At 36.6% G+C, this 19,522-nt stretch overlaps 1 protein-coding gene across 4 annotated transcripts in view; it reads left to right on the forward strand.

Annotated features, from left to right (window-relative positions):
* ARL15 (ADP ribosylation factor like GTPase 15) overlaps nt 1-19,522 on the forward strand; it is a 407,565-nt gene that overhangs the window by 196,812 nt on the left and 191,231 nt on the right. For all 4 annotated transcript variants that reach the window (XR_010413275.1, XM_064596702.1, XM_064596701.1 and 1 more), the window contains exon 4: nt 3,009-3,217. Coding sequence is in view for 3 of the 4 variants with exons in the window: in XM_064596702.1 (XP_064452772.1) it covers nt 3,009-3,217 (209 nt within the window). In the remaining variant the exon portion in view is untranslated. The remainder of the gene's footprint in view (nt 1-3,008; nt 3,218-19,522) is intronic.

A 19,522-nucleotide genomic window follows, 5' to 3' on the forward strand; every position in this document is an offset into this window, starting at 1 on the left:
AGCATTAATATATATAGGCACCTAGTACCTTTTATTCTAATAGGTTGCTTCACCCCCCCCACCCCCCGCCTTGGCTTATGTGGTAATAGAGTGTTTTGCTTAGTTTTATCACCTTCCCAGTCAATGATCCTTCTCTTTCAATCTCATTAGACCTAAATATATATTTTAGATGTGTAACCTTGGCCACATTATGTAATCGCTTCATGTCTTAGTTTTATTATTGGTAAAATGAGAGCCATAAGAATACCTGCCTCTTAAGATTGTCAAGGGTAAATGATTTAATACACATAAAACACTTAGCAGAACCAACATTTATTTTGGAACTGTACTTGGTCAATTGCAACTGTTGGTTGACTATGGATACAAAAGTTGGGCAAAATCACGGAACCATTTTGTGAGCATTAATGAGCTCTATGGAATTTACAGTAAAGCATGTTGCATATGTTAGATGAAAATTGTGTGCTACACATCCTTTAATAAAATTTGTAATAAATTATATACAGATATGTACATGCACAGTATTTTTGTTTTAAACATTTACCATCAGGTAACACTGCTGCTACTTTTGCTCCTCAAGCTTATGGATGGTTCTCTAGCATATGGATAATGTCTGGATGTAGCTTGTAGCAGATGCTGTTGGTATCCTACCCAGATCTCCTTTACTGGGCCAGTGCATCCATCTCCCAGCTGCTGCGAGTATTGGCTGCTAATAACTCACACCTGTACCCTTCTCCAGAGGCCTGCCCTTGGCTGACCGTAATTGCCTCAACTAAGTATGTCTGGGAGAGTATGAGATCACATCCCTACCCCCTCCTGTTCCCTAGGGTGGCTCATAGCCAATGACTGTACAGGGGTATAGCAACCCAGCCCCCTTGCCTTTGGACTGGACAACTTCTGTGGTTTAGTACATGCTCTAGAGTTCCTCAGTGGATCAAGCTGAGGTTGGATTTCTGAAACCGTATCTTTGCCTAGCTCCTTCCCAATTCTAGCTTGCTTTTTTTTTTTCACTCCTGGTTTCTCCTGATAATACTATCTGTAATTAGGCATTCAAGAAATGCCATCTCAGACTCTGTTCCTAGGGAACCTGGCCTAAGGTGTTGCTAATTTCCATGCCTCTGTTGTTTTCTTAGTTCAACCATCACTTATGCAACTGCCTACCTATATTAAATAATCTCTGGCTTAATTTCCTTTGCTTTGTTTTGTTCTGCTTTCTTGGTTGGATGTTACCTCTATTCATATGCCATGTCTTTACATATTGAAGGTTACTCAACATTAACTGTCCTTGATCATCTTATATAGCAGATTGTTTCAGCAAAATATTATGGCAAATACCCTGGATTTTAAAATCTGAAAATTAGTTTTAAATCCTGAGTCAATTATACCTCCCTCTTAGGGTGGTTATAAGAATTATATGAGCTCTTCTTTTGAAAACACCTAGCACTGTGCCTGGACCTAGAAAGTGCTTAATAAATGGTAGGTGTTTGGTAACTACTATTTTTGAAGAGAATTGCCCAGTCCAGTTGAGATGCCACCTCTCTTGCTCTCATCCCGCTTAAGGAGTACCTCTCTCGCAGGGCTTTATTTATTTATTTATTTATTTTCTATTTCTCCCAGAAAAATGTGGGCTTCTTAATGTCATCCAGTGGTGTGTTGGCCTTCAGGGGAAGAAAAGACCTGATGATAGCTGTTGTTGATTTTGATGGTGAAAATATTCCCACCCTGTCCAGTTTCGAGCTTCCAGTATGGTGTCCTTGAACACAGAATTGGAAAGAGATGCACACGTTTGGCCATTGCCAGTTAGTGCATGCCGACTCCAGTCCTTAATCTCTGTGCCCCTAGCACTTAGCACAGTATATTCAATATAGGAGCTAAATAGTCAATGGATGGCTAACATGTAGTTACTGAACTTAAGGTTAAGACTTGATCGTATGCACTAAATTGATGAAATACCTTTATCTAATTTTTGTTGTATAACCAATAAGCCTCCCTCCCCATCCCCTAACCACACCCCCCCATACAAACATTGCCTGTGCTATTCATGAATTGAATGAAAGTAAAGGAAGCAGTCATCATGATGTAGTGGGGAATGCCCATGCCCTCCCTGGATAGGTTGTCTACTCAGATGCAAATCTCAGTTTTGTGATTGACTAGACATATGAATGGGGATTACTCACTTCACCTCTCTTGGCCCCAATTTCCGCAGACAGTTGGACTGGACAGTCTCTCCAGGTCTTTCTAGTCTCAAAATCCATAAAGCCTAATTAGTGTATAATTTCACTTCCTCCTTCCCTCATTTCCCTCATTCCTGTACTGAGCTTCAAGTTATATATTGTGCTGGATATTGGGAATACAAAGAAGAATAAGACGTGGCCCTGGCTGATGAGAATCTCAGTGTCTTTTGTGAACACCCCGTCATACCAAGGCCATGAGGATGCTCATTGCCAAATGGGTTTATGCAAATGTATCAAGATTTTAATTCATCACAAATTTCAGCACTTTGATACATGAAGGTATTGTGCTAGTAGTTTTCACTTTCTAGATGAAATTAAACAAGGCTGCCCTGATCAGCAAGTAATTCTTTTAGAAAATATCAAGCTAATGTTCATTGTTTGGGGAAAAAAAGCCTCTCTGAACAGCTAGGTTACACTGCTCTCTGAGTTAGGCTCAGACTCAATTTATAAAGAGTGGAGTTTATTTTGGGCTAGTAAGCAAAATCTGAAAACATTTTGAGTTTGAATCTAAAAAGTATCCTGGTTTTTCTCACATTATTTTGATAAGAAAGGTATGAAGAATGACTCCTCAACTTTGGTGTTCTTCTTCAAGGCTACATCCACTTGTTGGCTCTCATGCCTTTGTTGTCATCAACCATGTTTTCTGCACTTAATTTTTAAAAGCTACACTGGTTTCCAGTAGGAATTACTGTTGAGTGTTCCCAACAGTACTGTTCAGTGTTTTTTTCAGTTTCTGAACGCTATTTTTAAAAAGAGAATTTGTTTTGTTTTTGACAGGGGCTGATAATATCCGGAAATATTGGAGTCGCTACTACCAAGGATCTCAAGGGGTAATATTTGTATTAGACAGTGCCTCTTCAGAAGATGATTTAGAAACTGCTAGAAATGAACTGCACTCAGCTCTTCAGCACCCACAGTTATGCACTTTACCCTTTTTAATATTGGCCAATCATCAAGACAAGCCAGCTGCTCGATCAGTCCAAGAGGTATGTCTCGTTAACGTGACAACTCTTTGTCTTGTCTGTTGCACTTTTGCTGCCACCTTGGAATCTGAAAACTTGCCTATAATTAGGGATGTGCTGGTTATGTTGTTTTTCCACATGAAACCGTAATTTTCTTAGAAAGTAGAAAGACTATATCAATCTATAGAAATTATTGTTTATATATCTTTCTCCACGTGGAAAGCATAGTTTTTTTTAAAAAAACTGTTCAGTGAAGTTAGAGGACTTATCTGAATATTTTTCTCATCTATTTTCTCATCTGAAGGCCTGGTTATTGAACATTTTTTACCCTGCCAGCTTACTTAGTTCATTCTTTTCTCCAGCTTTTCAAGGAATGCATCGTGCATATTACCATGCATCATTTGCCCTCAAATGTCATGTTCTTGTCCCTCTGAAATGCTCACTGTTGACTAGAAGCAATGAGTCCTATTCTGTAACCAGCCAGGCTGAAAATTGATGTCTTATCTTGCAAGTTCCATGCCACCAAATAATGCTTTAATATGGATCCATTCTTTATCTTCCTCATTTAATTTCATTTCTTAGCTTGTATCTCACCTATAAAAACATGAGCCTAGTTCTGGGGGGAAGAAAAAATTCAGTGTCTCACCCAGCAGAGTTTCTGATTCATGGATACTAAAGGAATAACAAAGGTGAATAATTTTTTAAAACTTGAATTGTAGTGAATTTTAACCTAAGCACAGTGAAATATACTTCTCATGTATTCCTTTACACCTGTAACTTTCAGAATAGGTCTCTCCCCCTCCTTTAGAAAATTCTGTGCTTCCTTTAATGACTTCAGAATAAGATAATTAAGAGGAACAACATTACCCTTTAGTCTGAAAAATTGGATGAGGAGTCCAGGACATAAGATGTTCTAACTCCAGACTTCTCTCACACTTAATGTGGGACCCATTCAAAAAGCTTTGTTCCTTCCCTGTCTTCTCATCAGTAAGATGGCAATAATGCAGTTTTTTTTTTTTTTTCTTAATAAATGAGTGGGATGATTTTGGATAATTCACTTTGAAGTTGAAAGTACTAAGCAGTAGAAGAGGTACTACATAGAGAATTTTCATTTAAGTTTTAGGAAAATAGCAAAGAAGGCAAGGGTTTCTTATTAAATAGAACTCATCTATCCTCTGTTGCTTCATTCAGCATTAAGTGGTCAGCAAGCATCTTTTCCCTTTTTAGATTTTGTGAAATCTAGATAATATTAAGTAATTAAGATAAAAACAAAGCAATGCAAATCTATTCAGAGAGTCATTAATGTGCAGATCTTCAGCTTTGTGGTTGTGGTGCCTCCTGATTTGTTCTTAAGGCTTTGGGTAAATCTTTTAACTTCTCAGCACCAGTTTTTCTGTCTGTAGAATGGATGTAATAGTATTTAATGATGGGTAGTTATGAGTGTTATATTCGTTTATAATTATAAGGTACTTGCTGAAAATGCATTGTTCTGAGATTCATTGTGGGAAATATAGGTATGTATTAATACAAATAGACTATAATGTTTTGTACATAAATAATATGTAGTACATCTATAATAAAACATATGAAATACATATACAAGTGACCTTATAACTTCAAATCCCTTTTTCAAGTTATTTACAATAGCTGATTTTTTTTTCCTTTTAAATTTAAGGAACTGTTTTCCTTAGACATAAAATTGAAACTAATGTTTTCTTGAAATCAAATTCACAACTCAGGGTAATCCTCCATAAAAATTGAAGACTGTCACATCGAAGAAAGGAAGCTTTTAACAATTAATTGCTCTGGAATATGCTTTGCGTGTGTTGGCTAGCTATCTTTCCTAGGAAACGGGCAAATATCTTTTTGTGATTCATCTTTTACTGAGACAGAGACTATAAATGTAGAAAAAAAATGTAATGATTTGAAAATTATTCAAAACTTGTATATACTGGAATATGTATGACTTGACTTTCTATTTATATCAACTTTAAATGAATTTTCCTCAAAATTTTTGCTTGTGGGGCGCCTGGGTGGCTCAGTTGTTAAGCGTCTGCCTTCAGCTCAGGTCATGATCCCAGGGTCCTGGGATCGAGCCCTGCATCAGGCTCCCTGCTCGGCAGGAAGCCTGCTTCTCCCTCTCTCATTCCCCCTGCTTGTGTTCCCTCTCTCACTGTCTCTGTCAAATAAATAAATAAAATCTTAAAAAAAAAATTTTTTTTTGCTTGTAATGGAATTTGCAAATACCATTTTGAGGACTGCTTAAGGCATTTTCCCTATGGTTATATAAACACAGACTGTACAGGTGCATGTTAACATTTTAGACTTTAATTGAAGACTTGGGCAAATTCAATTATAGATCTTGAAGTTTGTTGAAACATAATGAAGTACTCATACTTTGGATTTGGCAAAGAAATGGAAGCTGCTTCTTTTACTCATTGCTTGAATGAGAAAGAGGTTCCTCAGTGTAGTAATGTTATGATGCCTTGTTGAAGTATCCCCAGAAATGTTTTAGGGATTAAATCAATATCTTATTAATAAGTTAGCATAAAAGTGAAATGGTAAAAACTGAATCTTAAACTTTTAATGAATGGTAATCTCAAAATGGTTGGGAGGAGGCATGGGTAGAAGAGGGGGTAGAAGATTAAAAAGTGAAAAAACTTATATGTTATTTGAAATATGTTTAGAGGTGGTCATCTGTTTACTACTCCTCCTTTCCTTATTACAGAAGTATTACGTGCCCTGTGCTCTGTTGCTTTTAAACATTTTTATTCATTTGTACCTGCTGATTTGTGTGCACTTCGTGTAATTTCCAAATGCTAAAAAAGATGAGTTTTTACTTTGCAAAATACCTGTGAGTCTGAGGCAAAAGTTTCTTACAGAATCAAGGAAAATATATTCAGTTTACCAAAAGCACTGAACAAGTCTTTGATGCAGTTAAGAAAAGATGAGGAGTCATAAGGGCTCATTGATTCCTCCCTTCCTCCCATTGAAATTATTACATTTTGTGCTTAATGCATTATGTAAAAAAATTGCAGTTATTTATCCTGTCACTTGAGTAAAACTTTAAGAATTCGTTTATCACTTAATGAGGATAACAGGATATTGAGTTTAGAAACTGGTGAGATCCCAAGGAGAAAGTTGAATTATCACTGGGATTGCAACAGAGGAAGAAAATCCCAGGAGGTTGTATATTTAGTCCCCTCCTCTGCTCTGAGTGTTGGGATGTTTGTGTAGAGGAGTTAAGAAAGGAAGACAATGGTTAAAATTACTTTGTAACCCACAGACAGAGGGCAACATGCCCACTTATTTTGTTACCCTTTTAGAATGGGACTGGAGTCTTGTACATTGCATAGTTTGCCTTCTATAATAAACCTGGTAATGACCTGTGTTTAACTTAGAATTTTAAGATTTTACGTTTTGAGAATTGATAGTAGAAACATGTTTCTTAACAAATAATCTTTTTTTTTTTTTTTAATAGCAAAACACTGGGAAAAAGAACACCCTTTACATACTGTCTAAAAGCCAAGCAGTTCTTGCAACAGATGTTTGTTGTATTCACTTTGGGGAGGTGTAGTTACCACAGTTTTCCAGAGCTTACTCCTATCAACTATGTTTCTCTATAGAAAGTATAATATAAAAATCTATAATTAAGTCAAGGGGCCCACTTGATTCATTAGGGAAAATTCTAGTCCAATTCAAATAACAAAGCTCTAAAACAAGAATCATCTTAAGGGTAAATAGGTTGGCTTTTTATTTGTATTGAATTGTAATTGTATCTAATTTGTTTTACAACTCCCATAGGAGAGCATACTTCAGTTCTGAAGTTATTTAATAGATCAGGAGGATTTTATGAGAAGTTAAGTTGATAGAGTAGCCAATAAATGTAATCCTATTTTCCCTCTACACAGTTGCCGATTGGGACTCTTTTACTTCCTAGCTTTTTAAGATCGTATTTTTGTTTTATTGGGCATTACCATGTCTTATAAAATGACACATTTTATCAATGTGAAAGAAACAGTTTAACCTTTTAGCAGTCTAGTCTGGTTGGATATTCGTACATGTCCTTAATTCAAAAGTGTAACTTTTTTAGAAATAGTACATCAAATACTGAGTCAACTCTGTCAAATATTTTTGAACTCTGTCAAATATTTAAAAATGTGGAACCTGTGAAATAAAGATTTTTGAAGTGAAATTATAAGGTCAGATTACTCTTTTGGTTCCATGCCTCATTAATTACAGCACAGGAAGATCCAGCTTTTAAATTAGGATGTCAGCACTAAGGTTAAAATTTGTGATCAGGCATTTCTCAATTTTTTTGTAATTGTCATTCTGTTTATTACCATGATGGTACATAGAAAGTGGTGTTTATTGGAAAAGAACAAAATATAAATGTGAGAAGAGTATTTGCAAGTATGTCTATGATGATATAAACATTACTGTTTTAGCCCATGTTTTGTTTTGATTGTAAATATCCATATTTTTTGAAAAATACTTTTCAATATTCAGTGTATTAGGAATACTTTATCTAGTTCTCACTTCTTAGTCTATAGACATCTTCTGGAAGAGACTGCTAGTATGTATTTCATATTTGACCACTACATTGACTTATAATTCTTGTTTATAGATAATTATTTCTAAATTGTATACTTTTTCTCCTTCCTACAAAGGGGCAGGGAGTTTGGAAGGATTGAAATGTTTGGACACTGTCTGTAAATAGTAAGACTCTCATTTAAAATTTTCATTCTATATTCATACTGCTTAACAGTGGAGTGGTGTGTTCTGTTTTGTTTTGTTTTGGTATCTATGAAGTAGCGAATATTGTTGCTGATTTTACATGACAAATCTTTTATTGGAAAATACAAAGCAGCATTTAAGTCACATAACAGCTTAGTTTATTATTACTCTCTGTATATGGAGAGAAACGTGTGTGTGTGTGTGTTTTTGTACAATAATGATTGTAAAGTGCCATATACTTTAAATCTTAGGAGTCTTCCAAGTATCTTGACCTGTGTCTTGGCAGCATTTTAGAATACTGATTTGATTTCACATGGAGCAGTGTACATACCTATTGTGTGAGCAGTCTGAAAATTCCCTGATGGGACGTATACTTATTCTAAAATGATATGGGATACGAATTATTTTTTTGTCCATTCCTTACAAATGTACTTTACTCTGTTACAATTTAATCTTGGGGAAACAATGAGAGGGTTTGGAAATCTGTTTTCCGTGGAATGACTCCGTGATCTCCTGAAAATGTTTACTAACGTGCAAGAGAAGCTGAAAATAACCATCCTTTCAATAGTTAGATACATTTATATTAATGACACTTTTGTATTTTATTTTATTTTTTTATTTATTTTTTTATAAAGATTTTTATTTATTTTTTGACAGAGAGAGAGAGACAGCGAGAGAGGGAACACAAGCAGGGGGAGTGGGAAAGGGAGAAGCAGGCTTCCCTGCCGAGCAAGGAGCCCGATGCGGGGCTCGATCCCAGGACCCTAGGATCATGACCTGAGCCGAAGGCAGACGCTAAATGGCTGAGCCACCCAGGCGCCCCGACGCTTTTGTATTTTAAAGAGCAACTTTTAGCTGAATACCAAAACAGAATATTTTATTGTACATTCATGTACTTACTAAATATGCACTCCTTGAAAAAAATGAATTTGTATATTTGATTTCATCGATTCTAAATCTAGCCACTTTGATCTTACCATTCAAGGGAACTCATATACCTGTATTTCTTGCCCCCACCAAGCAATAATCATGAGAATGTGCCCTACCTACTGAAAATTAATAAAATTCCCATTGACAGGTGGGATGGGACCCATGACAGAAAGGTCCATCCTATCGAGAAAATTATTTAGGTGGGATAACAAAGTATAATACATTTTAAAAACAAAACAAGAATTCATTATGTTCTCTTATAAAACCCCTATTCCTTTCCACTTTCTTCTTTAGTAGCTCACACGCATATCTTTGTTTTCTGTAAAGCTGGCAAGTTTTGGAACCTCTTCCAATTCTTACTCTTATTTACTGTGCACATCCAGACGTTTCACTACACAATTCTCCCACCTCTGCAGTACCTCTCAGTTTCCTGATTGTTCACATCCCCAGATCTCCCTCTTCCCCCCTATTCCTCAACACAGACCATTAGGAACCAGATTTCATATCTTCCATGATACTCATGTTAAAAACCAGGACTGTCTTCTAGTTCCTTCTAGAAGCAAGTGAAACGCCACTGATCTCGTATGTTCGTGTGCTTGGTAATTGAATTCCCTTCTCTTTTCTCACTCACGTTCAGCTACTGCTCGCAATTTCTGTTGCCCTGGGAAAACCACCTAACGATTATAGGTGACATCAAGAAGTTTCCCTGAACATTGAAGGCGGAGCTGGGTGTCCTCCTTCTGACTTCCAAAGCCATCTGGGCATATCCAAATCATAACACTAGCATTAATTGCCTGTAACTTTTCTGTCTACCCCTCAAAGTTGTAAGCTCCTTAAAGGACAGGAATTCTGGCTTGTATAAGTCTCTGTGCTTAATTATATGTTGTTGGGATGAGTACGACGTTGGAGTCTTCCGTACGTGCCTGTGCTTTCCTCCGGGCTTTAACGTGATCAACTTCATCCAGATTGCTTACCTCCACCCAGTCTGATTCCTGTTTCCTCTGCACCAACCCTGACCTTTGAATATTACTCCTAAATTGCATCTTCTGTGAAATCTCACCACTCTGACCCTGTTAGTAGTTTCTCAAAGCTTTAATCCTCTAGCTACCAGATTTACACATCTTTATTTTCATGTATATTTATGTACTTTTCTCTGTTTGTCCACTTGAGGACCTTGCTTATAGTAGGTTGCTATTTCCTTCCCAAAATCCTTCGTAGAAAGTGGCAGGACGTCTTGACTGAACGGTATTCCTTTAATATGTTTTTATTAATTGCCTGTATTTTAAGTATATAGAGTTTATTTGGGTTACTAGCAGAGCAAAATTTACTTTTTATATTTCTCACATGGAGACTGGTATATGATGAAGCTCTTTGGGCACATAATTGAAATGGTTTTAAAGCAATAAATTCAATTTATTAAGAACAAATCTAGCTTTGTCATAAAATTGTTTTACATTAATGAAACTTAAAGGGTTTTTTCATTTCTTACATTTAACATTTTTCTTTACATACGCAAATATTTTAAAATAATGAATCGTAACTATACAGTTAGACTTTGACTTTCTCTTTCTGGGTCTTTTTGTTTTGTTTTTTTTTGTTTTGTTTGTGTTTTTGTTTGTTTTTTAAAGATTTTATTTATTTGACAGAGAGAGACAGACAGCAAGAGAGGGAACACAAGCAGGGGGAGTGGGAGAGGGAGAAGCAGGCTTCCCACCGAGCAGAGAGCCCGATGCGGGGCTCGATCCCAGGATCCTGGGACCATGACCTGAGCCTGAGCTGCAGGCAGACGCGTAACGACTGAGCCACCCAGGCGCCCCTCTGGGTCTTTTTTGAAGCAGTAGGTATTTGAGTGGTTGTAGTGATGAACTTCACCCTTTTTTCAATTTTGTATTTTGTAAAGATCAGTCTTTTATTAATTCTCATTCAATAAAGCCAACAAATGATTCTGAAGCAAAAGTTTACAGAACAATTTCCTTGGCCCTAGTTCCACTTATTTATTTACTTATTTGCAAAAGAAAACTCAGTTTACTACACATTCCATGGTGTACAGAGTTAATAAAACATTTGTTGAGTTAAATGAATTTGAAAAGAGACACATGGTTAATGTCAGTAAGGTGCTTTGAAGATAAAAAGCACAATAAGCGTTAGTTATTATCATTATGATAATTATTTTCATTATTATTATTACATAGTGTCTGCTTAAAAATACCTTTGGTTACTCTGGGATGGCTGAGGCTAATGAGAGGGGTTACCCTGCTGGGTTTTATCCAGAACTAAGGAGTTGAGACATAATGAACTGAGGTTTTGGGTTTTTTTTTTTTTTTAATAAATCAAGAGACAGTTGTCCTTTTTCCTAAAAATAAAATAAAATCTTGTAATGCAGAAGCATTGGAACTCGTTTTGAAGAGTTGGAATGTTATATAATCTTGAAAAACGGTATTTGAGGAATAACTGCAGGTCCTCTGAAGGGCTCTGAAAACATAGGCATTGATTTCTAACTAGTCAGAACCCTTTATTTCTTAATTAACTAATTACAGAAGTTGTATAGAGCTCAAATTTATAATAAAAAAGAGAAGAGGGCATAATTATAGGAAAAACATGTGAAAGCTTAATTATCACAAAAATGAAAAATTTATCTTTGGGAAGTTATCAAAATGTAACTAATTGCATGAATTAACTCCAATGAGAATATTTCAAGGAGGATTATTCTTTAGAAAGACTTTAAGTTTAAGCCACATTCCTTACAAGAAAGATACTATAATGATCGTCATCACAAATCAGAGAAAAGGAAATACTGAAACATTTTAACAGGCATCTGTATGAAAGGCCACCGTCCATCCAGCCTCATAATCAGGAAGACATTAGTGACATGTCTGAAGAAGACATTCCCTAATATTATTGCAAATTAAATAAGAAAAGACCTCAAGAGAATGAAAAGAGAAAAGGTGCCTGGAGCCAATGAATTACAATTGACAACCTAAAGGCAGTTGAAGAACCAATTGCCGGAGTGATTGCGAAGCTATTCACAGTGTGCAGCAGACAGAGCCCAGCAGAAAGCTGGAACAATGCCTTCAGTTCGGCGATATTGCTTCAAAAGAAGGGAAAGAGGGGAACGGGGAAGAGCCACTGACCCCGAGACCAATTTCCAGGCAGCTGCACAAACTATATACTGTAATGAAAGGTTTTGGCCAGTAATCACAGCAAAGCCAGACTCCAGAAAATCTAGGGAGCCAGCAAGGTTTGTAATGAGGCAGACATCCTTCACTTAAAGCAGGGAAAAAAAGCAGGTAAGAAAACCAGTCGATTTTTGGTAGTGGCTTTGAAAAGCCTTTCTCTATTAACACAAATATGAAAATCACAGATTTTTGGCCTTCTTTCCTTGAAGACTAAAAACGTGCAATGAAAGATACCTGTTTTCATCTTTTGAGATGAATAGAATACTCTGCTCCTTAGAAACTGGAAATTATCTGCTTGCTGCTTTTGTTTTTCCTCTACCTGTGAATCACATGTGCCTTTGTTGCAACAGTGAGCTGGCCATGTGTGGTGGTACAGACCGTAGGCTGCCAATCGGAAGTAGCCGCTCTTCAGTGCACACGCGCGACGCTGGTAGAAGTGAACTAACCCACCCCTAAGTACTTTGGCTATGGAACCTCTTTCCCTTTGGTTGACGGGTAATCTAGAATCTCTTTTTCCTTCTTTAGTAATATCCCTTGATGTAGACATCCACGTTCAGCCACGACTCTAAGTATTTACATAAGACCTTGGGAGAAGAGGGGTATCGAGTGATTTCGAATGAAGGCACTGGATAGACTTCCAATACAAACGAGGAGTCTACTGAACTGAAGCAGCATCTCATTTTGCAGAGACCACATAGTTCTCCCCTGACTGGCCTATTAAGATCTTTGCTGTGTTTGATGTCACCGTATCCAGTAGTGAAATGGAAATTACCTTCTTGGCTAGAAATTCTGAAATCGAAACTTGTACACATAAATCTCTGACAAAATAAAATGACAAGTTTTCTACTAAGTTATAAAGGAGCAGTCAAGTAGGGTTTCATTTTGTTTTATTTAGGCTTAGAATGTAACATATTACAGGGTCTGGATTCATTGTGTTAAGCGTGCTGGGCATAGATTGAGTTTACTTTCATTCCACACCTAAAATAAGCATGCTCTATAAAGAATGCTTAGGTAGTAAACCGTCCCATAAAATAACTGGAATTGTTTTCATCAGTGATAAGTGAAACCCACTAAACCTTATGGGAAGAAGGTTCTGCGTATGAACCGTGAAATAATTTGGAGGTTCCATAGATCATAATTTTAACATGTAGAATTTGCAAAATATGATTTATTTTTAGACTGTGGTGATGACTAATAATTTGTCGAGCCAAAACGAGTCTTTATTGAAAGGGGCCAGAGTGGAAAATCTGGGTAACTTGCGTATAGTTTAGACAAGGAGAACAAAGAAATAATGAAACGAAAATAAGAGCTTGGCAGAGGAATCCTTCGAGAACAGCTGGTTGAAGAGTTAACAATTGTTAACGGTGCTATAAAAGATACTCTCATGATGCTTTCGCATATGAGAGGCTGAATAATAATATGAAGACTGAATAATCATTAGAGGGATCCTCAAAAATAGGCCAAAAAAGATCTTGAGATAGAGGTATAATTCATATGCACTAAGTAGTATCATTATTACGGTTATTGTCATTATACAGAAGCCAGTCATTGTGCCCAGACAAATGCCCTAATTTTCCAGCATAAATTCTTAAGAAAGAATCTTTCTTATTACATATAAGAATATTTACATTTTACTCCGTTCTAGAATAGTGACTTACTGAAAAGGTAAGTCCAAATATCTGAATTATTTAAATGAGTGGGTAGAGATTCATTAAGTGTTAAAATGCATGTGTCTACATGTTTGGGGCAATATAAAGAGATGTCAATTTCCCATATTTTTATATGGACTTTGATGTTTTTCTTTAATTAAAGCTCAAGTTTGGACATCTTTCTGTTTTTCCTTAATTAATAATGACTTTTTAATGACTTTCATATTAACAAGCAAATTAAGCTCGTTTTTTAGCTGAAAAAGGGAAAACAAGACTTTAAGGTAAAACATGAGATCACCAGATTGCTTGAGCCTGTTATAGTTAATAGCAATTCTTTATTAATATAGTTATCTCTTTTATACTTTACCAGAAGCTTTTCTTTTTCTCTCATACAAGTCTTTTAAACTATGTCAGCACAGTTTTCTGCTCTAGGGAAATATAGTCTTTAATGATTCTAATGCGCAGTGCCCCTTTAATTATTCAGAACATTAGTTCTAGCAACATTGATGCAGAAAGTATGAGATATTTTGTTGAATTTGTACTAACTTCATATAAGGCCCTACACATTGCCTTTTTTTGGTAAAACACTTGAGATGCATATATGTTTTTGTAGTTTTATCTGTTAAAAATGGAATACAAAAATTGTAATTCCTTTAGTACTTGTTCTTATTTGGATTCTAGTTAGTCAAGACTTTGCCATCTGGTTCTTTAGCCATAGTAAAGCTGAATTGAAAAATGTGCTATTAAAAATGTCATATTTCTAAGATGTTAACGCAAGAGATATGGTTATAATTGCTGAGTTTACTTTCACTGACATTATTTTTGGAATAACGTCTCTTCTCCAACTCTGCTCACAAATATGTACAAGTTTGTAATGAATTGTGGTTGACATTACTTGATCCATTCTCTGTCAATTAAGATTATATGACTACCATCCTGTGGAAAATGTATGCCTGTTGTTTGCATTTGGATCTCCATGGAGTATTACATAATCTTTAAAAATCCATTCATTTCAATTTTAAAAATCCATCTCATTTAAATTAATCCAAATGACTAATAAAACCACATAGTACAATTTTTTTAAAGATTTATTTATTTCAGTGAGGCGGGTAGGCAGGGGCAGAGGGAGATTCTCTAATCCCAAGCAGACTCCCCATTGAGCAGGGAGCCTGAACACGAGGCTCGATCTCTTGACCCTGAGATGCTGATAATGATAAACTTCTAGGTTGTTTCTGGATTATTGTGATTACAAACAAAGCTGTTGACGACTATCTTCGTACACGTTTCCTTGTGTATATATGCAAGCATTTCTGAAGTGTATATATGTCAAATTGGAATTGCTGGATCATAGGATAAACAGACATTTAACTTGATGGGTATTTAACTTGGCACTCTGGGCTTAGAGGTGACAGACAGTAAGACTCTGAGGTCAGACCATCTGGATTTAAATCCCTCTTACTGTTGACCAGCTGAATTATATTGAGCAAAAACTTAAATCCATTTCCTCATCTGTAAAATGGGGATAATCCTAGAACCTACATCATAGCAAGTAGTGAGGATTGAGCACATAGAGTGCTCCGGATTAAGTCTCAGCTCCTCAGTGCCTTTCCTCCTCCTCTGGCCAGGGTGTTAAGAGGATTAAATGGCCCTTCTACCTGTGCCTGGCATAGTGTCGTGAGTGTTTGTTAGGTACAGAGAAACGAGACAGAAAATGCAGTTTAGGGCCATATGCTTTTATACTTTGGAGAGTGCCTGAAGCATAAATTCCAAATACCAAAAAATATATATATATACATATATATATATATTTAAAAGCAATGAAGGCTTTAATCAACCCTTACAACTTTGGTTAGATTAAATTATAAGCAATCACTTTATTTTACTACCATTCATATAGACTGTGTTCTTGTCGAACTGTTTATCATTATGCTGACAAGATGCACTTTCTTCTGCTGTTGTGAGGAAACCAGGAAAATCAAATCTTCTGGAGATTTTGACTTGTGAAACTTGATAGTAAAGTTTGTTCTTTACGGTGTTCCAGATCATTCTGCCTTAATTTTTAAATTTGTCAGTTTTGCAATACTGTTAGTAGCTCTACTTCAAGAAAAAAAGCTAATATAGAAGGTTGTGCTTTGCCGGTGCATGGAAATGAGGGAGATGCTTGACAACCCGTGGACCTACCTGCAGGTTTCTAGGTTTCTGTGAGACCCCACAGAAGCCCAGAAATCTGCTTTTTGTAGCGTGTCACTTGGTGTGTTCTCATGATGTGATTGACAGGCTCGTTGTTCCCTCTCTTTGAAGGCCCAAGAGGTTACTCGGATTATTTTAGAGTGTCGTCGCACCGATTCTTACATTTCGATTTAAATGGAATCTCCTCAAGCCTTAAAGGTGAATTACTCTGCATTACTTTTATTGCTTTTCAAGTGTTTTTGAAAATATTTAAGGGTCCTCCTAAAAACTGGATTTCCTGGAGTGTGTTTTCTTTTGGGGGAAATTTTAAGGATTAGTCGTAGACTTTCCAAAAGCCCAAAAGTTAATCAGAAAGGACCTGATGAAAAGAAATTACTTAATTAGGAAAAAAAAAATGAAAACCAGGCATAAGAGAAAACCCCTATCGTAGCTCTGTATTCCTTATAATAAATCAGACCTGTGTGTGTTTTTAACAAAAACAAGGGTGTGCTTTTTTTCCCCCTTCATTCTCTGTTTCTTTTGATCATTGATCTGGGTGACCCCACGCTCAGGGTTTTTTTTCTTCATTTGACATGGACAGATTTTTGAAGTATAGCTCTCCTTTGGGAACCCCGGGCAGTTCCACTTGACTAACCTGTGATCTAATGAGCGGTAATGCAGGGTTACAGTGGCCATTTTGTGTGCTTTGAGGAGGATGGCTAGACAGAGTGGGAGGAAGGCGATGTCTGCGGAGAGAAAGAGAGGCAGGGTGATCGAACAGTGTGAAAAAGACTTGTTAGCCCACATTAGTTTGCCTGATTTACTTCACAACAGGTCAGGAAAGGCCAGCAGCAGGGTTGGCATTAAATTGCAAAGTTGAAAATCCCGGTATTTAGAAAGCTTTGAGATCTCAGAGTTAGTAATTCCAGAGTTGGTTTTAACTCACCTTTGAGTTGCAGCGCACACAGGGTGGTGTCAGACTTGTCTTCAGTCTCTCTGTAGATTTATGAAATAATTTTGCAACCCTCGATTCTTGTTTAATGCTGCACACTTTAAACATCCTGTCATGGTTGGGCCAGTCTCCCATGAGCTTGGATGTGAAAGAGAAGCCAAACACTGAGCAAGTCATTGCACTTTTTTTTTTTTAATGCCTGATGTTCGACCCTTAATGAGGGACCCATGCTTTCCATTTAGAAATGTTGCAAGAGTGCATTTGTGAATTTCTATCCTGATCATCGGAGGAAGCTCTTAAATTTGTCCCTACTCATCTAGGCTGATGTACTTTGATGTGGGTTTATGTGTATAAGCGTGCACATGTTCGTAGCTTGTCCCCATAGGGTACAGTCAGAGTCATTGAGAAAACCAAGTTAGATTTCAGCATCCTTCCTTCTCCACCTTAAGCTAAACTAGTATATTTTACATCTCATTGTTGTTGATGCCTTTTATATGGAAGTGAATAGATGACTTACCAAAAAATCCCCCAAGTTCCTAGAACGTGTTGTCCAGCTTTTAAATGTTATTACAGGAAACTAAAAATGATTTTTTTTGAATTTGTAGTATTTTTCCCTTCACATTCAAAAGTCTATATATTACCCCAAAAAAGTATAGTTATTGATCACAGCACTGCTTTTGTTTGACTACTATTTCTGTAAGACTTGCCACTAAAAGGCATCTCCCTGTGGGATTAAAGAACAGTTGTTATTGCCAGCTTTTTTATTTTATGGTAGAGAAAGAATATTTAAAACCCGTGTCTGAGATAGAAGTGGAAGCCCATACAAATGGCGGACAATGCCCCAAGCTCCGTAATTGCTTCTTGCCTTGGGGCATAGAATGTATGTAGACTTAAATGTATTCCTTGTGCCCTGAGAGTCCTCACAAGACAGATTGGTCTACTCTTTCAGTCCTGGTTCAGGTGCTTTGGCAGTGCTAAGGAGAATTGCTCAGTAGAATAAAGATACTTTAGGCAGACCAAATTTAAGCCTTGCGTAGTGACTTTATATGAAGACTTATCTGTAGAAACCCCTCCTTATAGATATGCCTGCCTGTCTGCATATTGGCAAAAGGAAGCTTCATAAAGAAGAATGATACCTTGCTTCAGAATTTTAAGCATACTTTAGTGTTTTTTAAAATTAGTTACCTAACAAAACAACTGTTAATTCTTTCAACCAGTATTTTTTTGCGCACTTGCCATGTACCCAAATACTGTGTAAAGAGATGTAAAGATGTATAATATGGCCCCTTCTCTCCAGTCATGTACATGTGACCGATGATCATGGTATATTATGGTATTAGCCAATAAAGATATGTTAAGAGTACTATGGAAACACAGAAGAGACCGAAAGGAATAGGAACTACAGTGTGTTTCACATACGGTATATCTGGTAATTCTCGATTGTCCTGGGAAACAGGGCATTACTTCCTTATGAAATAATAAATTACCCAGGATTCAACTAGTGACCTGAATCCACGTCTTTGGACTTCAAGTTATTTGCTCTTTTGACTACACCAAAACAATCTCTTGTTGTAGAATTTAAAAAAAGATTTTAAAAAATATATAACTTAATTTTCTTTTTTTTTCCTTCTTTCTTTTTCTTTCTTTCTCTCTTTCTTTCTTTCTTTCTTTCTTTCTTTTTCTCTTTTTCTTTCTTTTCTTTCTTTCTTTCTTTCTTTCTTTTCTTTCTTTTCTTTCTTTTCTTTCTTTTCCTTCTTTTCTTTCTTTCTTATCTTAAATTCTTCTCCTGAATGTTTCTTGCTCCTTGGACAGGCCCCAGCTGCCAATTTGCAGATGAGCCCTTTTTACAAATGAGCTCCATTGGAGTGAGAGTAATATATTGAAGAAACTAAGCCAAGTATGTTTTTATATATTTATGAAACAGAATGACTATTGTATTCCAGTACTTGGGGGAGAAAGTCTGCTGATTTGGGCTTAACTTATGTCCAGGTCATCTTGGCTTTCAGAAAGAACACAAGACTGAATTAGAGAGTCGAGGACACCAAAAACAATTTCTGTAAACAGCTGACCTCCTCCCTAAGTTTTCCTGGCTGTAACCCACTTCCAGCAGCTTTTAGGCTCCATTCATATGTTTCTATCCATCGATTTTTATAAATGAGAGACAAGAAGGGAAGGTGGAAAAGAATCTTTGGAGACAGATGGACTAAGTTAAGAAAAAGAGTGGAGATCTAAAACAATAGGTCATATTTGGGGAATTAACCATTCCAAACAGAACAACAAATTTTCTGAATGTAACCCTTGATGTTCTTGAATGGGAAGCACCCTTCTCAGAGTTAAAAAGGTACGTTTGCATGAGATAATAGTTCCCTCTTTTAGTACCTATTATGAAATACTCTGCCACCCAGGTAACATGTGATGGGGGACTAGGCGGACTAGCATTTTAGATCAACTCCTCTGACCTCAAAGTGCAGTGGATTCCTTAAAATTTCCCTATCTATAAAATGCTGCAGGCCCACTGAAGGATAGAACACATTAGAGAGTATCTGTTAAATCTCAAAAGAATTCTGAGTCTTGATTATACCACTGTTTCCTTTGCGTAATAAAATGGCACCATATCTCTGCTCCAGAAGTAGTTGATGTTCTTGTTAAGAGGCTGCTGATCTGCCATTTATCGGGTTGGCAGATAATTCACTGGGGAAAGGGATCTCTGTTTTGA

The sequence above is a fragment of the Mirounga angustirostris genome, unplaced genomic scaffold (assembly GCF_029215605.1).
Source record: "Mirounga angustirostris isolate CCGP_5_RB_7025 unplaced genomic scaffold, mMirAng1.0.hap1 SCAF_7, whole genome shotgun sequence".
NCBI lineage: Eukaryota > Metazoa > Chordata > Mammalia > Carnivora > Phocidae > Mirounga > Mirounga angustirostris.